This window comes from Artibeus jamaicensis, unplaced genomic scaffold, assembly GCF_021234435.1.
Source record: "Artibeus jamaicensis isolate MK-2021 breed Jamaican fruit bat unplaced genomic scaffold, CSHL_Jam_final contig_588, whole genome shotgun sequence".
Classification (NCBI taxonomy): Eukaryota; Metazoa; Chordata; class Mammalia; order Chiroptera; family Phyllostomidae; genus Artibeus; species Artibeus jamaicensis.
In genome coordinates, this window is record NW_026521895.1 from 1,239,937 (window position 1) to 1,259,773 (window position 19,837).

The window sequence follows — 19,837 nt, forward strand, 5'->3', positions numbered from 1 at the left end:
TTACCCAAATCACTACGTCAAGTGCCCCTCCCCTAAATCGTCTCTCCACTGCCATGAATATTTCAGGGCCCACCTGGACTACTAAACATAACCCCTCATGGTACCACTTCCACAGTGTGCACTCACGTCACTTGTGGTACTGCTCACACCAGGTCCTAAGTCCTCATTTACCTCTCAGTCTTCTAGGCTTGTGGAGGCCAGAGCTATTTTTTAGTCACCTCTCATTAAATCAGCTTATGTATAGCAGCACCTGACCCAGGGGGGACAATCAAAATGTTTACTAAACAAATGAACGAAATACTTCTTTTTAAAGCTACTCTGATATTGGCCATAAATAGTATACTTTTGCCTTTCGCATTACCAAGCTATGACACTTCAAGTCATTTACAGGCAAAAACCTTCATGTGAGGCTAAAATTAACTGGGAGAAACCCCCAGAAACCATGCTGGAAGGCATGCTGTGGATATTAGAATTCATTTGGCTGTTGAAAGGCTTGAAGTAGCTCTTGCCATGAAGTTCAATGTCTGTTTAACACGCAGATTCTATCAGAGCTATTTATGAAGAGTTTATTGCATATACTTTTCAATTCTTTATTTACTGATCCAAACACAATGGCACAGATTGTTCTAATATAGGGGAGGAGAGGATTATATGACAGCAATCAATCAATCAGATTAAACAACCAGCCAAAGAATTTGCTGCTGTTGGGGCCTCCCGCTTCCCCGTCAGCTCAGGTGACCGCCAGTCCCATCATCCCAAACAGCCTGTCTGACAAGGCACCTGCCTGGTTCTCCTCAACTGGGATAACGCATGCAGGTGGTGAACACTCTGGCACAACGCAGCTTCTTCACTCATTCTCCTCTCATATCCCCAGACATCTTCATTCCTTCTTTCTTTCAAGCCTGAATCATCTTCCCATTTCCAAACCCATGCTTCTTGACCAAGGCCAGCCTTAACACTATTGAGTGGGAGAACACCCACTTTCTGGGTTTGCTCTTTTCACAAAAGGGAGGAGACATCACACACCCCAATCACACACACATGCCCCACTAATCCCAAAGTAAATTCTGCAACCTCCCCCTTGTGGTGTCTGAAATTACTCTATTCAAGAAGACTCCCTTTTCTCACTTGAATATTAAAATGAAAATGGCCCTTAGAAGAGTAACTATCAGTTAACACTTTATCGGCAGTGAGGGGCATAGACAAAAATGTCCAAGGACACAAAGCCTTGGGCAAGAAACACAGACCAGGCATCCAGGTGGAATGGACTGCACAGAGGAAGGAAAGGGGCTTGGGATGGAGGATATAGAAAACAAAGACGACCCTCACAATTTTGCAGGGGCCTCTTCTGCTTTAGGATTCAACTCCCCAGTTAATTACAACCCCTCCCCCTCCCTCCATCCTGGCAGAACTTTGAGACTAGAAATCCTGGGTTAACCCCCTTTTTTAAACTAGGTCCCACAGTGCCCACTGCAATGGCATAGCGGTGGCTCAATGTGAGTAATTCTGGTTCCAGTCTCCCCAAGAGTCAGTGTTTTCTAAATATGGGTGAAATTGAGATAGGATAGTAAGAAGCTAGAAAAATCCTTGGCAAATTGGAACAGAAAAACCGAGACAGCTAAATGAGCTAGCCAAGCAATTTACAGCCAGGTGCAGATGGTCACCAGGGCTGAAGTGCCTCGTGGGAGCAAAACTGGGAAAATAAGGACCTTGCCCCCAGGGTAACCTATCCTTCCCTGGCCTTGCCTCCCTGGAGTTAATATCTAGGCCTCAGTTGTACTGGGTTGGCCAAAATGTCCACTTAGTTTTCTCCATAAAATAAATGACACATTCTTCATTTTTACCAATAACTTTATTGGTTTGGATATTTTGAGTATGTCAGCTGTCTCTCACTATTGGCTTCTAGTGGGTAGAGGCCAGAGGTACTGCTAAACATCTTCCAATGCAATGCATAAGACAGCCCCACAGCAAAGAATGATTTGGCCAAAATGTCAATAGTGCAAAAGACTTCATTTTTGATACATTCAATGAGTCACAGGATCTCCATACGATGCACAAATCTTTCTTTGCATTTTGGTCATGTGCTTACCTTTCTTGAAATAATAAAGCATACTATGCTGAAAATGTCATGTATTTTCCTCCATCTTCAATATTAAAATGGCTGCACAAAAATCCACCAATTCTGATAAGGTTTTTTAAAATGTACTCTAAGACAATTGTCCCAATGCAGTCTAACAAAATTGTTTCTAATGAAGTTAAAGACAACTAAGCACTTCTAGAGCCAGCGTACAGAAAAAACTAAACGAACTTTTTGGCCAACCCAACAGTTCAGCTCCAGGCCCAAGAAAAGCAGCAAAACCGACTGCAGTGCCTAAAGACCTCCGCCCTGTCACTGACCAATCAGTGGAGACCACAACCCCAAAAGGACATGCCTGTAGATCTGATGAATAAAGTATTGAAACCTCCGCTGAGACCTCCCCTAAGATTCCCACCTGTAAGAGAAAAGGTCCTCAAGACAAAGGACCCAGCACACTCTCCCTCTGGGGTGCAGCCCCCGCCATTCCCTTCTTCCTCCCCCACTTTTCTTTACAGGTGCGCAGCTCCTAAACTCTGAGGCAATGTGCAGCTGGCAGTTTGACCCAGGTTGATCCCCTGAACCTGTCCCTGATACCCCCTTCTCTGACTTCCTACTGGGCTAAGGCAGATCACCCTCAGCTCTCCTGTTGCTTCTTCCATGCTAAGCCCTTCCTTGTTGCACCATCTCCAGCTTTAATAAATGTACCCTCACAGTCACCTGGACTCATGTTGTGAAGTCTTCCCTGCAGGAAGTCAAGAACCTACATGCTACAGCTGGCCCTCTCACACCCGCTAGGACCAGGCCCCTGTCCAGTAACAAAATGACTGTTCTTAAACTCAGCTTTAAGGATGCTCACTCCTCTTCAAGCACGTCTACAGTTGTGTCCAACCAGGTGGCTGAATGGTGACAAAGTCTGAGGCTGTCTCAGTTGCCTCCTTCCTATCTAGTTATCTTTCCTCTCCACCATACACTAACCCAGGTGATGTTCGGTGACTTACTGCTACAGTTCCTTCTCATGCCCATGAAACTTTCCTTTCCCCTGACACAGGTATTTTCTGCCTTTCTTTAAAAGCAAAGTCTAAAGTTAACACAGTTTTAAAGAGAGGGGTATCATGTCTCTTTTCAGACTTTCCATGCTGCATTTACTTCTATGTTGAAAATAGAAAAAAAAAAAACCCTGACAATTGTTTTAATTGGAAGGAACTTTGGTATTCCCCAATCAAATCCACTACTTTACCAATGGAATCACTTAATTCCAGGGATATTATTATAACCTATAAAAACAGCTGAAAAGGGGGAGAGGGATCTGGAACCTAAAATCTCAGTACTTAGCAAAATGATTGCTTAACATAAAACAATGAAATTTGTAAAATATTTACAATATGGTTAGTGTTTTTGGAAACACTGTATTCCTACCCCACGCCAAGAAAATAATATCACCAGTTTCAATTTGAAGTTTTCAAATGGCCATGTCATAAGCACTTATGTAAGAAGTTAGGGTAGCCACCATTATTTCAAACTCAAATTATAGACATTTCAAAATAATCAGAGGGTTTTTAGTCCTGTGTACTTTAAATTTTCAATATTATTTAAATGATTTAATTATTTTAATGATGTCCCAAAACATCTAAGCATAACATATAAAATAATGTTCCAACATGTAAGAATTCACAGTAATTGTGAAGTCACAATCACAGCTGAAAGAAATAAGCAGTCATATCCTGGTACATATGAAACAGCCAGTTGGGAGAGAGGGGCACCTGATTTACAGCATTTTCCAACATCCACAGTGCAAACAACTCCCCCAATTTCGAGTCACTAAATCTGTCAGGGATCACGGATGGAAAACTGGCCACCCAGGCTGGCTCCGCCACGCCCTACACAGGAGACCGAGAGTGTGCCCTTTTCCTTCAGAGTCTTTCGCACAGAGCTCACCGCTTCTTCATAACCCACCGTGCCCCACGCACGTCATGACCGGACAGCTATAGAGTATTTTGTTTACCTACTCAACTCTCTCTTGGGGTGGCTTCAATCTTTGTTTGTATGTAAATCAGCAAAAAACACATTTTACCTCATGACCCGCCCCATGAAGACACACGTGTGCAGCTTCAAGTGCACACACATAAACACGTGAAACAAAAACAGAAGCCCCCCTCGGTAAGACACACTCTGACTGACTGCAGTGCACTCACTAATAAGGGAATTTTCCATTCATCCTCCATTTCATTTTTTAATTTTCTGATGTTGATCCATTAAATCGGATTCATATCCCAGCAGTTGGATAAGGCCCCCAAAATAGGCTCTAAACTCATTTGTGTCTCTTCCCGTGTCTAGTAGTATTTATTGATGCCTAAGAAGGTTGAGTAATTTGCCCAAAGATGTACCTCCCATGGTGGATAAAGATCCCTTGAGGCAAAATCTAATTTGTTTACTCAGAATCAGGATATTCATGGCTTTACACTGGAAGCTAAGGGGTCCTCCAAGACAGCTTCGTCTTTGCCAGAAATTGACAGAGACCTTCTGTAAAAATTAGACTGACCCCACCATAGATGAGAGTTTGGCCCTATGTCTAACCCTGTCTGTTGGCCTACGATGACCAGGCAAATCACAGTGATCACCATTTCCCACTTAATAACAGCTCCCAAGAGTGTTGGAAAGATACCTATCCCATTCACAAAACATTTTCAATCCTCTATGGAAAGGAACTATATAAATGCTAATTAATAGTAAATGTATTATATACAATATGCATACATCTGTATATAATATACATTAAAAGCAGTTTTCTAATAACCAGAAACCAGTGACTTAGCTGGAGAAAATACTTACTCAGGAAAACAAAGTCTGGATCCAGGGCCTTTTGTCCTGTGTTCTCATGCACCACATGCTTGTTTATATGTGCTATTAAATGCACACTCTAGTTTCAACACAACCCAGATAAGCATCTTCACTAAAACACACAACACCATTAATCATCTCAGTGACGGTGCTCCAATTTAACATCTTGGGGATTTCCTCCCCTTCTTCATCATTTCTTTGCCAATATTTCCTTGTTATGAATATCCCCCTAGTGACTTCGCCTGGCAGTCACAGCTGTGCTGCCGACTGTGTCTACCTTGACTACAAATAACACCAATTCTTTTTTAAAAAACCAGCCTACAGATAAAACCTACAGTTAGAAGGAAAGCCTTGCCCGGGCCAGATTCCTGATGACCTCCTCTGGGCGCCTCGCCTTAAACAGACAAACCTCAGCCTCTAAGCCGGTAGTAACTTCAGACACGTGAAACTGGCTTAATTACAAACGAACGACAGTTGGCTGCTGGGCTCCAATTACTTGGTTGGTCAATAATCAACCGCTGCTTTAAGACAGTCCTTAAAGGACCCCCTTCTTATACAACAAAAGGCTTCTTCAAAGCATCCATGAATCACCACAAAGCCACAATATCATTAAAAATTATGGAAACCTGACCACCACGGGCCACAATAAATGTGACTCTGAAATAACGGGAATTTTTAACATAATAATCAAAAACAATATTGCATTATAATTACACCAATTTTAATGAAGAGAATGGCGCTACCTAAGCAATAGATTACAAAGAACTAAAGCCAGAGACAAACAGGCAGCACAGAAATGGGGACGCCAGTCCTGCCCAGTATCTATGTTGTATACATTTCAGAGAGTGGCCTTCACTGACCGGCTCCAGAATTCCCTGATCATCTGTGAAGTGGAAACCATTCAAGCAAACGCTCCGTAAGCAATTGGAGGAGTAAATAAAAGAAGAACTCACCAACTTGCATTCAGAAACAATTGTTAAGGAAAAGGGTATTTTTTTTTCAATAATGAAACTACTGCAAAGGAATTTAAGAGTTTCTGGACAAAAACACACCAAAGTATATCTACAAAATATATCTAGAAGGGATAGTGGCTTCAATGAAATAATGTTTACCTTACTGTACATTTTTTAGGGAAATTTAATTAATATAGTAATGGCTAATGTTGCTTCAATTAATATTCCATAACTTTTCTGAAAAGCATAAATTTTATCTTTTTCGAGAAGATTCTGATTTATACTATTGTTTAAAAAAACAAAAATCTCTCTTCTTAGCCAAAGCAATACAAAGCAAGCTAGGATATAATAAAATGCCTCTCCTCCCCAGAGCAGAGTGTTTACTTCAGAGAGAGTAACAACACCTTCTCAACAACAGTGCAGATTCTGTTAAGTAATGGACAAAGCAAATGACAGCAAAGGCAGAGGACTCGACTTCAATTTAACTGTCCTGTAAGGTACATAGTAATTAGCTGCAAAGCTCTGAAATCTTAGCTAGCATGTTAAATCTGCTACATGACAGTATAATTTGACTTCTTAAAGGATTATGCAAATTACAACTCATCATTCCATTACAGAATTGAAAAAAAGTGACAGCTAATTTATACATAACACACCTTTCAAATCCCTAAGATGCAGAGCACCTGTGCAATGTATTTTGCTGAAATTTCCTTGCATATAAGTATTTGTTTATTGTGATAAAAGAAGCTTATCTAAGAGCTTTAATATAGTCACTTTTAAAAACTCTTAGACCACAATTTCAAAAGCATAAACATTTTCTGTCTTGATTTCAGAGACAAATATTTTGGTTGTTTTTATTTGATTTGGTTTTGTTTTTTTCCCCCATTATTAGAAAAATATAAGGTTTCAATACAAGTATATTTTTTAATAGCTGGCAACCACAAGCACTGATGCACGAGCCAGAAGGAAGACTCACAAAGATTTCAACATACTTCTGGTAGGTAGATTCACAGTAGATTCCGTCATATCTGTAGATTTTCCTACATTCTGATTGGTTGGGCAGAGGATGCTGGGCAGTTATTCTGTAGAGGCATCAAAAACAGATATACATGACTAGAGGTTCTCTACAGTCAGCGGGAATGCAGGATAACAAGTATGTTGAAGTTTAATATAGTTTGCTTTATATGCTTTTCAGCTATATATACATAATTGCAACGTGTACATATACTCTAGAACATTAACTTCCACTTTTAGAAACCTACAGCAGGGAAAAGTTTTCAGTTGGTCATCAGAACAAAAACATTATTTCTTATCTCAGAGTCATGAAAGTGGAAGAAAGACAAAAGGTCTTAAGCTTAACTCACTCTACAATTCCCATGACTATATTCTAAAGAAAACGTTCAAAACAAATGTCATCAGTTTTTGCTTTTGTTTTTGTTTTTGTTTTGTTACAAGGTTGTCATTCATTCAATCATGCATTACCACTGTAGGCAACTATAAATTAGCAATAAAACTTAGTAAAGTTAATATATCAGATTTACTCAATTTATATGGTTGGTATGCTACTGACTTCTAAAAGGATATCACACAGCTTACGGAACTATACCCAATTAGGGATGAAGACAGGAGCACAGCCGTCGGGAGCACGGGGGAGCTGTTAACTGGCACCTGAGAGGAGCCGATTACAAAGGCTCCAGGTTGCATGGCAGATAAGCAAAAGGGGGAAAGAGACTTATGGGCACAGTTTTCGTCTGTGTTACTTAAGCATATATAATCATCAGAGATTCCCTGCTATAAATATAAAAACGCTGGGAGTTTTTTGACCATTTCCTTCAACTGACAATCTCTTCCTTTGGTAGAAAAAAGTCTTTAAGAAATCTGTCATCTCTTTTAGAGGAAAATAGTGTAATGCAATCAATACATAATATCAATAAGAGTACCAAGCCCTTCATTCGAATCAGAAAAGGTAATATAGTACCTAAACCTTTAACATATATATGTATTTAATGACTTCTTAATTATTTATTAACACATAATGGATTCTTGTTATTTTGTAAAAACTCGGGTGACTCTTCCCAATACTCTGGAATAGAATATTGTTACTTAATATTTCATAAGGCCCAATATCCTTAATGATAATACTTTTAAAAAATTTAAGTTCTACTTTCAAACTTTATTTAGATGTATTCTTATATATTTTTAATGCATTAATGTTACATTCAGCCTATACCCAAATCTCTTATTAAATTTAGTGGGCCAAGAGTTTTATATATAACTGGGCATCTGCCCCTTGTTTAAAATGATTTCTAAGCCCTTTGTTGATTAGTGTATTGAATTTATAAATACTCATATTCATTAATTATCACTAGAATTTCAAAGATTTCCATTAACCCATGTTTTTTTAATTGTAAAGCTGATACAGAAGAGTAAGTGATATAAAAAAGCTTGAAATGAAGAGCAATTTTAAAAGATCAATAAGACATCCTACCTGACAAATTAATTTTAGCTATTAATTACGGTAAAATGAATTCTGAGAAGTTGTTTTGAGAAGGCAATGTTCACAGTGAGAACAGCTAAGTTACAGATTTTTTAAAAGAATTTATTTGAGCTGAGATCACATTGAGATACTCTATACTTCTGTTCAGTATCACTTCATGCTTTAAAATTGATTTCTTATATTTTGCTTTATATTAAAAATTAAAGTGCTGAAAAAGTATTTGAGGATGAACAATTTGGAGTGCTCAAAGAACAACCAATTTTACTGGTTCTCAACAACTCTGAAATGAACTAACTCACCCAGAAGAAGCAGAGAGGGGAAAAAAATATCAGGGAGGATGTTGTAAAGTACATCACTGTATGACCACTAGGCTGTATACCCTAAAACTAATACCAAATAATATTGAAAAATAATACATTTTAAAAATAAAGCAGCACAAGGACTTGAAAAATATAAATCAGTATCTAAAAGTGGTTAGTGCTTAACTCAAATATAGAACTAAATAAAAAAGGGACTGCCACCTTTTTTTTTCCACAACAACAAAGGTTCTCATGAAGTTTTCATTTACATTCCATGTACCACAGAGGAAATTGTCAGGTTTAAAAAACAACAGACAAAACATCCACAGGAATCGGCCCCCAAACCATCATTTACTTAACACTCTGTTTCACCTTTATCACTGCATGTTATCCACAAAAAGCTCCTGAGTTCATTTTCTTCCCCTAATTTTGTTGTTAAAGGTTAAATACTTCCAGGAAAAAGTTCAAATATGTCTTTCAATCGTGAAACTATCATGAACTGAGGCTTCTGCCTGTCAAACAATCCCCGCTCCTTCCCTCTACGCCACTCCTCTCTATATGGACTCATCAGACAGCTTGAGGTACGACTTAAGTGCATTTACATACGTGTGAAACGTGTAAGCTATGACTAATTTTAACTCACAGGGCAGAATTTAAATAATTAGTTACAAGAAGTCACACTAAGGGAAAAAGGAGGAAAGAGATGGTTAGAGGCAGAGTAGTAAATTGTTCCATTTTTGCAGGTAATCTAAATGCAAACTAGAAGCAACTTATCATGAGAATGGATTTTCCACCATCTGGTCAAATAACAGGGGATTTGTCTAGTGGCAAGCAAAGAATGGAATGATGTGAGAAAGATTAGCGGGCAAGTCCTACAGTTGGCTAAAATGTATTTTGTGCAAACAAGAACAGATGACGCCTTAACAATTACACCTGTCAAAAACTCCAGAAAGCAATCCATCTCTGAACAGCCCAGTTGAAAACAGGCTAGTTCATAACAAAATGAATTTTTTTTAAACAATTGCCAGCCATAACAGTTTGATGCATGACAAGCTTAGGAAGTCACATTTCACGTTCAAGTGAAACCTTAACTAACTGGACCCTGTTTTCCAGTGATAAGTAATATATTACCCCCCCCCAAAAAAGTGTCCAGCTAATATAAATGCTGGCTTCAAAAATCACGAGAGCAAGAAAATTCCGAATTACAGGCAAAATATCAAAAGTAAGAAATGGCCGTGAACTTAACCTTTGTGCCTAGGTTATTGCTAGCGGCCTAGCAAAGTGGATCCTTTCCTGAGGCAAACGTGGCCAAACCTCACTCCCTTGCTGCAGTATCATCAGAAACAGAAGCAAGGATTGAAGACCTGATAGAAGCCAAATTCCATCAAGTAGGGAGTGAAGAACCTAACACATCATCTTTTTCATCTTTTTAAAGAGGATTTCATTTTCTAGTCATGGTGCATAAATGCTGGCCATTCTCTGCAGTTAACAACACAGTTGTTTCTTTTTTCTTAATGTGTTGTTTTGGAAGATATGTGAGCATCTCTAATAACCCAGCCTACCTCATTTTATATTAATGTTTACCTTTGGACTTGGACAGTCTCTATCACGGTCCCCGGAGACTCCATGATAAGGCACACAGGTCAGTTCCCCAGGGATTAGAGTGGTTTTGTTGGTTGTTTACAAACAAAACCCCAGCCTGCAGACTGCGGCAGTGGTGTTTCTGTTAGGTCCTTCTTTGGGAATATTTAAAGTTTACTCAGCCATCTTTTAAGGACATTTCTGAGGATGGCAGTGAGTCTCTGCTACTCTCTTGGGGATTCCTTTTTCCTAACACAGGTGTCAGAACCGCAAGTTTTATGACTATTACACCATGATAGCTTCATTTGAAAACCTATAATTTTGAACAATTTTACTGAATTGGGGTTGAAATTTATTTATGTTTTGGTTCTCTTAAACTAGTATGCTAAATAACCAGTTTTGCCTACAATTTTACTTTTCAACTCTTTGAAAGTTGAGGAACAGAATCTTTCCAGCAAGGAATTTGTACTCTCTGGTTCCCCACAGCAGGGTCAAGGGCTCCACGAATGGCAGTGACTAAATACTTCAGGGTCTCCGGCGATTATGGAGATTGAAAGCTGCATCAATCGCACCAAACAACATTTTTTGGCCCATAGAATTCTAATATGGTTATTCATTCATAGCTACATATGCAATGGAACAGGGGTTGTGGTGTTTTTAAAATAGATAGTTGTTCAGAAGGTGAAAAAATGAGTACAGTGAGATGTCACAGCAAATGCCGCTGCAGTGAAGAATTCCAGCTGCACAGTCCGAGTTTGGTGGATCCTAGCTCCCCGACTCTGAGAGCAGTGTCTGGCCAGGTTAATACCCATTTCACAATGCACTTTGGAGCATTAAAAGAGGTCACTGGAGCCCTGGCTGGTGTAGCTCAGTGGATAGAGCACGGGCCTGTGAACCAAACAACCGCAGTTCGATTCCCAGGCAGGGCACATGCCTGGGATGCAGGTCAGTTCCCAGCAGGGGATGCACAAGAGGCAACCATACATTGATATTTCTCTCCCCCTCTCCTTCCCTTCCCCTCTAAAGATAAATAAAATCTTTTTAAAAATTAAAAAAAATAAAAGAGGTAATTGTATAAACTGTTTAGCCAAGAACTGGCATACTAAGAGAACACAATAAATATTTGCTTTTGATAATAATATGATCCTCCTAAATGCCAAAGTTGGCAAACACATTGTAGGATCAAATATTTTTATAAAGTATAGGCTGAAAATGGAAGACTACAGATTCCATTCTCTACTTCTCTTGCACTGGGAACTTTAATACTTTTACTCTGATGCTTTAATTCTTGTAATAGGCTTGTTCTTGATAGACTTCTGTTTCATGATAATCTATAAGCTCTAATGGTGATATAATTAGCATAACATTTCTCAAAATATATTTGCTTAATAAATGAATTTCTATTATTAGCAATAATATGTTAAGTTCTAAGCCCTCCCCTTTAAGAGGTACACAGATAAGGTGGAACAAAATTAGGGGTGAAGAACAACAGAGTGAGAGATCAGTAGCCAGAGCAGACAGTGCACCAGTGAGGGAACAAGATCCTCCGAAGAAAAACACAGGGATCACTGGGCTTTAAATGTTTGAAATGCTGGACTGGAAAAGCTATCTGTGTGCACAGAAAGGGCTGATGTCCTATGGATAGAAGACATTAGAAGACAGATTCCAGATTAAAATAAAGGAAAATTCTGAATGGTTAGATCTAATCAGGATGAAATGAACTGTGTTCAGGACCAGGGAATTTTCTGTGTTTTGATCCAGTGAAGACACCCTTGGCCATGTTCTGGAGTACAGGGCTCAAGCACGAAACTTGTGATTGGAATAGCTGACTTTTAACAAAACCTGAGAGTGTGTCTCCAATTAGACTTTCTCCCCTATATCTGAAGATACCTACAGAAATCCCCAAGCACTAACTTAAGTATTCCTGCTCTTCCTATTAATTCTGAAAAGCTAACAATCTTTTACCTTAAGGTAAAACAAACAAATAATCTAAGAGGGTAGGGTAACTTGGAAAGTATTTCAACATCTCGTACAGTCATACCACAATTATATTCCAGTGAACCAGACACAAGGGCAGTAATTAGAGGGGCCCCTCTCCTATTCCTCTGTCATCTTACCACCCTGATGTGTGAGGACTCCCACATCTGTCCCCAAGTTGGGAGACGTGTCTCAGTAGGAGCCCAAGCTTGAGAGCCAAAGAGGCATGAATGGAAATTCAAGCTCCGCCACATACTAGTTATGTGACTTTGAAAAAAGAACATTGCCTCTCTGAGCCTCATTCCCCTCACCTGTAATGAAGTTAAATTTTGTTTTATGAGGACTCCAGATGAGGATATAAAGCATTTATCATAACTCCAGGGGAAAAAACAAAGAGAAGTAACCATCATAACTATTGCTCCCCCCATTCAACAAGCCTTTACTGACAGTTCTCCGTCGGTCACTGTGCAAGTGCATCAGGAGGTGCTATCTGCACTCAACAGGAGCGTGACGCCCAGGAAGCCGACAGACACCACTGCTGCCTGGGACCACAAATAGTAACTTCAGTGGATCTGGGAGATTTGTAACCACAGGAAAGGGACCTCTAAACCAGCTTTGATCTACATTTTGCAGATCAGTGCCTTGAAAGGAGTTGAGATCCCTGCATCAAAAGCCTCCCCACCTCCCACATATGTACACATATATCATCTTCCCTTACTCTGAGTGCTATGCACCCTTTTGGCATAAGAGCAAGGGTGCTACTAGCCTGTACTTGGAACTTTCAATCAATGTGTTGGATCACCCCACTGCACCACCTCTTAGTCATTGAGAGTTCTCAGTCCCTTTCAGAGATGCGTGTGTCAGCAGAGTGGGCTATATACCACTGTGACCCCCTTTCTCCATCAATTTGGGGTTCTAGGAAATAATTCTGAAGCATAACGGCAGAGGCAATTATGCCAGTACTATACCTGGAACTAGACAAAGAAAGAAAAGACATTAAAATGCAAGTTCTACATGGCTTGCAGCACTGTCTTATTAATAGTGGTGAAAGGGTAGATAGAGATCAGCAGGCAACTGGGAATTGGGTGGGGGAGTGTCCTCCCAAGGTCATGGCAGCTCAGAAGGCTGGACCAACAACTGAGGAACAATGGTTGCAGGAAAAGCTGTGCCTGAAGGCACGGCCTGAGTTCAGGATCTGAAGAGGAGGGCAGAGCAATTTTCAGTGATGCACGCCTGTCATGTGCCTTCAAGGGCTACGCCACAGTATGTCCCTGCCGTGCTGAGCCCACTAAAAGTCCATCTCCAGCAACCAGTCTCTTAACAGCGAAAGAATTACGTATGTATTAGGTTAGGATGGCTAGTTTTCAATGAGCAAAATTAAATTACACTTATATACAGATGACTGTGAAACAACACAGGGATTAGGGGAACTGACCCCTCACACAGCTGAAAATCAACATATAATTTGACTCCCCAAAAACTTATTTGTCCCTTGGTATCCACGGGGGACTGTTTCCAGGACCCCCCCAGATACTAATATATATGGATGCCCAAGCCCCTTATATAAATGATCCCCTCTAAATTGTCTATTCAAACAAGGGGACAGTGACCAGAGGGGAGAAGGAAGGGAAGTTAAGGGGAAAAAGGGGGAGGGATTTGGAGGAACAAATAGGAAGGACACAGGGACGAGAACTAAGGGGGGTGGAAATGGGAGGGAGGTGGGGAGCAAGGGGCGGGGGAGGCTGGGATGGGAGAAATAGACAAAAAACTGTACTTGAAAAATAATAAAATTAATTATTAAAAATAAATAAATAAATAAAATTGTCTATTCATATTTCATAAACCTTTTTTTTTCATTAAAGAAGAGCAGTGTGGACTGGGAACCACAGCTGCACAGCTTCCAGAGCAAGAAGAAATAGCAGAAACCTCTCCTTTCAGTGAGGAGACTGAGGCTCAGAAAAGTCAAGAGGCTGGATAAAGGTTCAGACACTGAATGGTTTCCGGAGCAGTATTTTTTACATTTGCTGACACTGCCAAAAAGCCGCCAACAATAACAAAACACTTTTCTGAGTGTAAGAAACTTCAGCCTTCACGTAGGGAAGTTTTCCTGATCACCCTTATATGGGCCTATCTACACTCCTCAGGATGTATTTCAAAGCAGTTGCAAACTTATGTTTCTATCGACCAATGTCTTTAATTTTGTGCTTTTCACCTTATTTTGGGAACAGTGATGTGCCCAAGGCTCATTAGAATGACAGGGTGGGGCAAAAGTAGGTTTATAGTTGTTCATGTGGAAAACAATACAATAATTAATAAATAATAGTGGAAGAATAAACCCTGTGTTTTGCATATGCACAACTGTAAGTTGACTTTTGTTTCACCCTGTAGATCTAAATCATTAAACCACTTCTAATGCATAAGTTAAAGTTCACCCGAACTCTCTTCCCTGATACTAGGGCCTCTGGTTTCCGTTTGGTGGCTTTACAGCTTGTGTCCTGGGTGAGAAGGACAGCAGAGTGCATAATGGGGATTTGAGTTCTGGGGGGTACAGGAGCTGTAACATTTCAATTATTTTACTGAGTACCAAGCCATTTTCCATTGCTGGCTAGCCCTAAAAATTCAAGAAATATTTTAGGCAATAAAATTTTTGACTTACTGGAATTATTAAAGTATCAAAAGGAAAATAGTAAGTTATAAGAGTTACTTAAGAATTCTTTTAACTAATACCCACTTTATCATTTCTCAGGCCAGAATTAACCTTCTAACTTCAACTTTTACCTATATGGTAATGACTCCCAAGTCTCTATCCTCAGCTTTCATCTTAATCTCAAATCTAAGGCCTGTACATTCATCTATCGATTAGACATTTCTGCTTGGAACTGCCGCTTGATCTTTCTAAAATCGAACCCATCACCTCTCCTCCTTAACTGGCTCTTAGATTCCCTTCTGGAATTACCTCAGGGCTCAACCCCTCATCTTCTGCCAGGTACCACTTCCAGAACTGGCCCTTGACCCTTTAGTCTTCCCTTCCCTCATCCTCCATTTGCCAGCAGTCAACAAGCCCTTTTGCACTTGTCTTCTACATATCTGTGCAAAATCACTCCTCCATTCACTGTGCTCCATTCTTAGTTTAGGTAGGCTACCTCGTCTGGACCACTGCAATTTTCTCCAAGTTCTCCTGGCTTAGACTCACCTCCCTTCAGTCCACCCGTCACACTGTTAGAAATGGGCTTCCTTTATGCCAATCTGGTTAGCTACCTCACTGTCCTGAGAGTCTCCCCAGTATCACAGCTGGCATACAAAGCTTATCCGGGCCTGGCTCCTGCCTATCACTGCAGTTTCACCCAAAACCACTTTCCCATATCAATCCTTTGCTCATCACTGCCCCACACCGTGTGCGGCTTCCACACTCTACAAGTGCTTCACACCTTCCTGTGTGCTTTGGGCCATTTTCTCTCTTCCAATGGCCTTGCCTCTTCCCTGGATGAGGCCTGTGTATCTTTAAGGACTCGTGCAGTTCTTGACTTTAACTTTACCAGCATTAGAAAGCAAAGTTAAATGCTTTACCAGCATTTAACTTTACTGCACTATAAATTTCCTCTAATAAAGGTTTTGTTGTTCTGTCTTTTTATCGTTAAATTGTGACTCTAGTGAAGAGTATACTTTACATTTTAGAATTCCAATTCTAACACTGTTTAAAGCCAAAATGCCAGTGAGCATGTACAGGTTCTGTGTTGGTATCTTCATAACCCCAGTCTTCTATATCTATACCTCAGAAAAGACTCATAAGAAAATTAAGCTAAGACCACCCATATCTATAGTCTGAATATCCATCCCCAGCTCAAGCCAATTTCCATTGCCAATGAAATGCAAGAGAAAGAGGTGAGCACCACTTTCAGGTCTGGGCATTAAGAAGACGGTGGGCGCGTGCTTCTCCACGCCTTCCTTTCCTTCCCTCAGGCTGGACGGGAGTAGCTACAGTCCAACTTTGACCATGCAGACAGGAACAATGCTGATGGTAGAGCCATGAAAGGAAGGGCTCTGGGACCCTGAATGATCCTGTGGAACAGAGCCACCCCTTAGACTACGCCATTCACCTCAGACTAATAAATGAAAGAGAAATAAACTTCAAAATTCTTTCAGCTACTATATTTTATAGTCTGTTAAAACCTCTTAGCTTTTATTTATTAACCAATCATAACACCTATCCATTTTTCCCCACTCCTTATCCTTATAAAACTAGCTCTTCTATGGAGTCTTTCCAAGATGTCCATAGCATATCTACCCTTCTTCTGGGTCACCAAAGCCTCCTGTCCTAGTTTCTATTACAGTTCTCATTACTGTTCATGTCAATGGTTTGTTTACCCTTCTTTCACCACTAAAGAACTCTGAGAACTCTGAAGGCAAGAATGCATTATATACTCTGCTTTGCACAATGCATGGCACAAGTTGTAGCCTAATGAACCCTACATGAATAAATCTCACTGGGAAACACACAGACTTTCCTACACTGATTGACACTAAAGAATGGTTATTGATATACACATTTGTTGGCTCACGCTCATTAGAAATAGTGCCGCTAAGCAACAGAAGAATAGTGCAGATCTTCCAAGGTATATGGCCTTTCTCTCCAATAGTAACAGGAGTAAAATATAATGGTTGCCTTATCTAGAAACCACAGTGTGAATGCATACAAGCAATTAAAATTTTAAAATAAGTATAATTAAAAGGAGGAAAGAAATAGCAAACATTAACCTTTAAGTTACTCTACATTAGCAACAATTATTTAATATTGATCATTTTTATTTAAATTAATATGGTTATCCATGGTAAAGAGGTATAGCAACTTTGGCCTCCTTCCCAATCAATTACCTTTGCAGTTTTTGAAATAAGTGGCAAAAAGAAGTAATAGGAACTTCACCTCTGCCTGACTTCTGTCATGAATGCCAATGATATCAATATGGCTTTGATCCAAGTACCACACTGGATTTCACTGTCTATGAAAACATACTGCACGAAAATCAAATATAAGGAAAAATATCATGTTTGCAGACATGATAGAAAGGGAGGAAACTGAAGATGAAGCAATGTGACTAAATGCTGTGAAGCAGAGTATGAGCAGATATTTCTTTGTATATGCAAATATTTTATCTGAATATTTTCTGCCTTGGAGATAAATATTTGTAGAGATTTTTAAACTTTCATAAGTCTACTTTATTGTGACATAACAATAGATTTTTTAATTTGAACCATTCTGAAATTAACTGGAATTGGACCTTTAAAATTAGTTTATGTTTCATTCTAATGGGCTGTGCTGGGTGCTTTTTTATTTTTTCAAATGCCAGTAAGAGTTAACAGCCTTTGTCATGCTGCTATTTCTGTCTTGGGAAGAGAAGTAAACAGGTAAAAGCACAAGTAATCTTGACACATGTATTCTATTCATTATAACAATTAAATTTACAGAGTTAGAGAAATGCTCTGGAGAATCTGCTTCTTCAAGTTTGATTTGGGTGGAAGCCAAAACATTTCAGCGTTAGTACTCCGGAGTATTATTTAGAAGATAAATTGCCTGATATCAGATTTTGGAAAAGGTAGAATTACCATCAAGTCTTGTTACACAACAATTCATTGGAGGGAACATACCCTGTATTATTCAGGTTTGCTTATCATAAAAAAGGATTACTACTAAGGAGAATTTAATTGGAATAAAATATCACTGAATTACAGTTTAGTGTAGCATTTCAATAATAAATAGACCACCTCCCTCTCCTGAAAAAAAGAGAGAGGTTTTATTTCAAGGTTTTACTGTACCACTGGTATGTAATATATATTAAAAAATGTGTTCTTATCATAAATCTTATAACACTAAAGTAGACTGTAGCAACTAATAGGAGAGCCTCAGTATTGATCTTCCACTTCTTTTGAATGACAAAAATGGTCTCAACTTTCACTGTTGCAATTTCTCAAATATAAATTTGAGTGAAGGAGATTACATTCAACTAAAACTACATTATGAAGCAGCAGCAGCAAGATAATACAAAGTACTTTTCTTGGGTATATTTGAGATCTGTACATATTTTTTCAGTTTCTTTCAAGGTCTTGATTCAACGAGATTTATTAGCACTGTCTTCTTTGAGGGAAAAAATGGCTCTGTATAAAAGTTTGTGTCTGTCTCGAGAACCCTCATTTCTGTGCTCAACTGTCTCAAAATAACCACTGTGAATAAAAGGCTTTTCTTAACTTGGTTAAACTGAATTACCACTGACTTCTAGCCAAGATTTGCTCTTTTCACGGAAAAAAACTCTTAATAGAAATAGCAGGCCTTCAAGTCGGAACTTTAGAATTGAAATGCTAAAGTGTGATCAAGGATAATATTAATGCTGAGATGAAATTCACAATGGTTCAGTGATGGAATGTTGAAGGGTAAAGAAGATAATGCACAGCATTAGAAAGAATGGGGAAGAACAAGAAATTTATCTCGATTCTATTAAGATTTTGGCAAATGTTGGTTTTATTTTGGCAGGGATTTTCCACATCACTTTGAACAGTTTCTGTTAGTACGATTTTCACAAGTAACCTGGAAATGTATAAGAATGTAAATGGTGGGTAGGCAGGTCCTTGTTCAACACATGTGTCCTCCTCGTGATGGAGTCTATCCATGCCTGGCCAGCACACATGCTCTGACGTAGAGAATTCTACAACAGATTTAGCACTGCTCTCTTCTCCTCATCGTGTGTGATTTCTAATTACTTAGGCAACCCACTAGTAGGAATGTCCCCACAGGCACCACGTCCAAGCCCTAGAATGATAGAAATTGTCCTGCACGGAGGAACAATGGGACCCTTCCATAGTCAAAACTTCCTAGGACCCAGACTTTTAAAGATGTGGGAAATATGATAATACCTTTTCTATGTTTGGAATCTCATTCTTCTTGGCTTAGTGCTCTTGGGAAAAATGTAGAGACAAAGAAATATGTCCCAAATGGAAGAACAGAACGAAGCTCCAGAAAACAACAAACAAAATGAGGCAGTTCAAAACACTGGTTATAAGGATGCTCAATGAACTTCAAGAGAACTTCAACAGCATGAAAAAGGACATGGAAACCATATAAAAGAACCAGAAAATGGCTTCAGGTATCTTGCCATTATACAAAATTACTCTTTAAAGAGCACTTTTTAATGTGCCTACAAGAAGAAAATGTGACATATTTGAAAAGAATATATGACAGGTTGTTGAGGACTCTCAATTTGCTAATTTCAAGGATTCACGTTACATCCTGTCATGAAGAAGTAATCATCATCACACAATCACTGGGTCTGAAAAGCATCTTCGTCATGCTTTGGATGTCTGTCACTACACTCATAAATATCTCCCTGAATAGGAAGAGCTTCTTGTCAAGATGGCAGTGTAGGTAAATGTAGTACTTGCCTCTTGCCACAACCACATCAAAATTACCACTACACCATAGAAAAATCATCATTTAGAACTGCCAGAAATCTAGCTGAACAGAAGTTCTACAACTAAGGATATAAAAAAGAAGCCACATCCAAGTGATAGGAGAAGCAAGGATGTAGAAGGACTGGTTCCACCCCCAGGTGTGGCAGATAAAAATTGA

General features: G+C 39.3%; 1 protein-coding gene across 1 annotated transcript in view; it reads right to left on the reverse strand.

The window, feature by feature from the left end:
- The window catches only part of NPAS3 (neuronal PAS domain protein 3), an 843,234-nt gene that overhangs the window by 725,909 nt on the left and 97,488 nt on the right, over positions 1 to 19,837 (reverse strand). Inside the window, exon 2 of the mRNA XM_053670519.1 lies at positions 6,861 to 6,950. Within this exon, the coding sequence (XP_053526494.1) occupies positions 6,861 to 6,950 (90 nt within the window). The remainder of the gene's footprint in view (positions 1 to 6,860; positions 6,951 to 19,837) is intronic.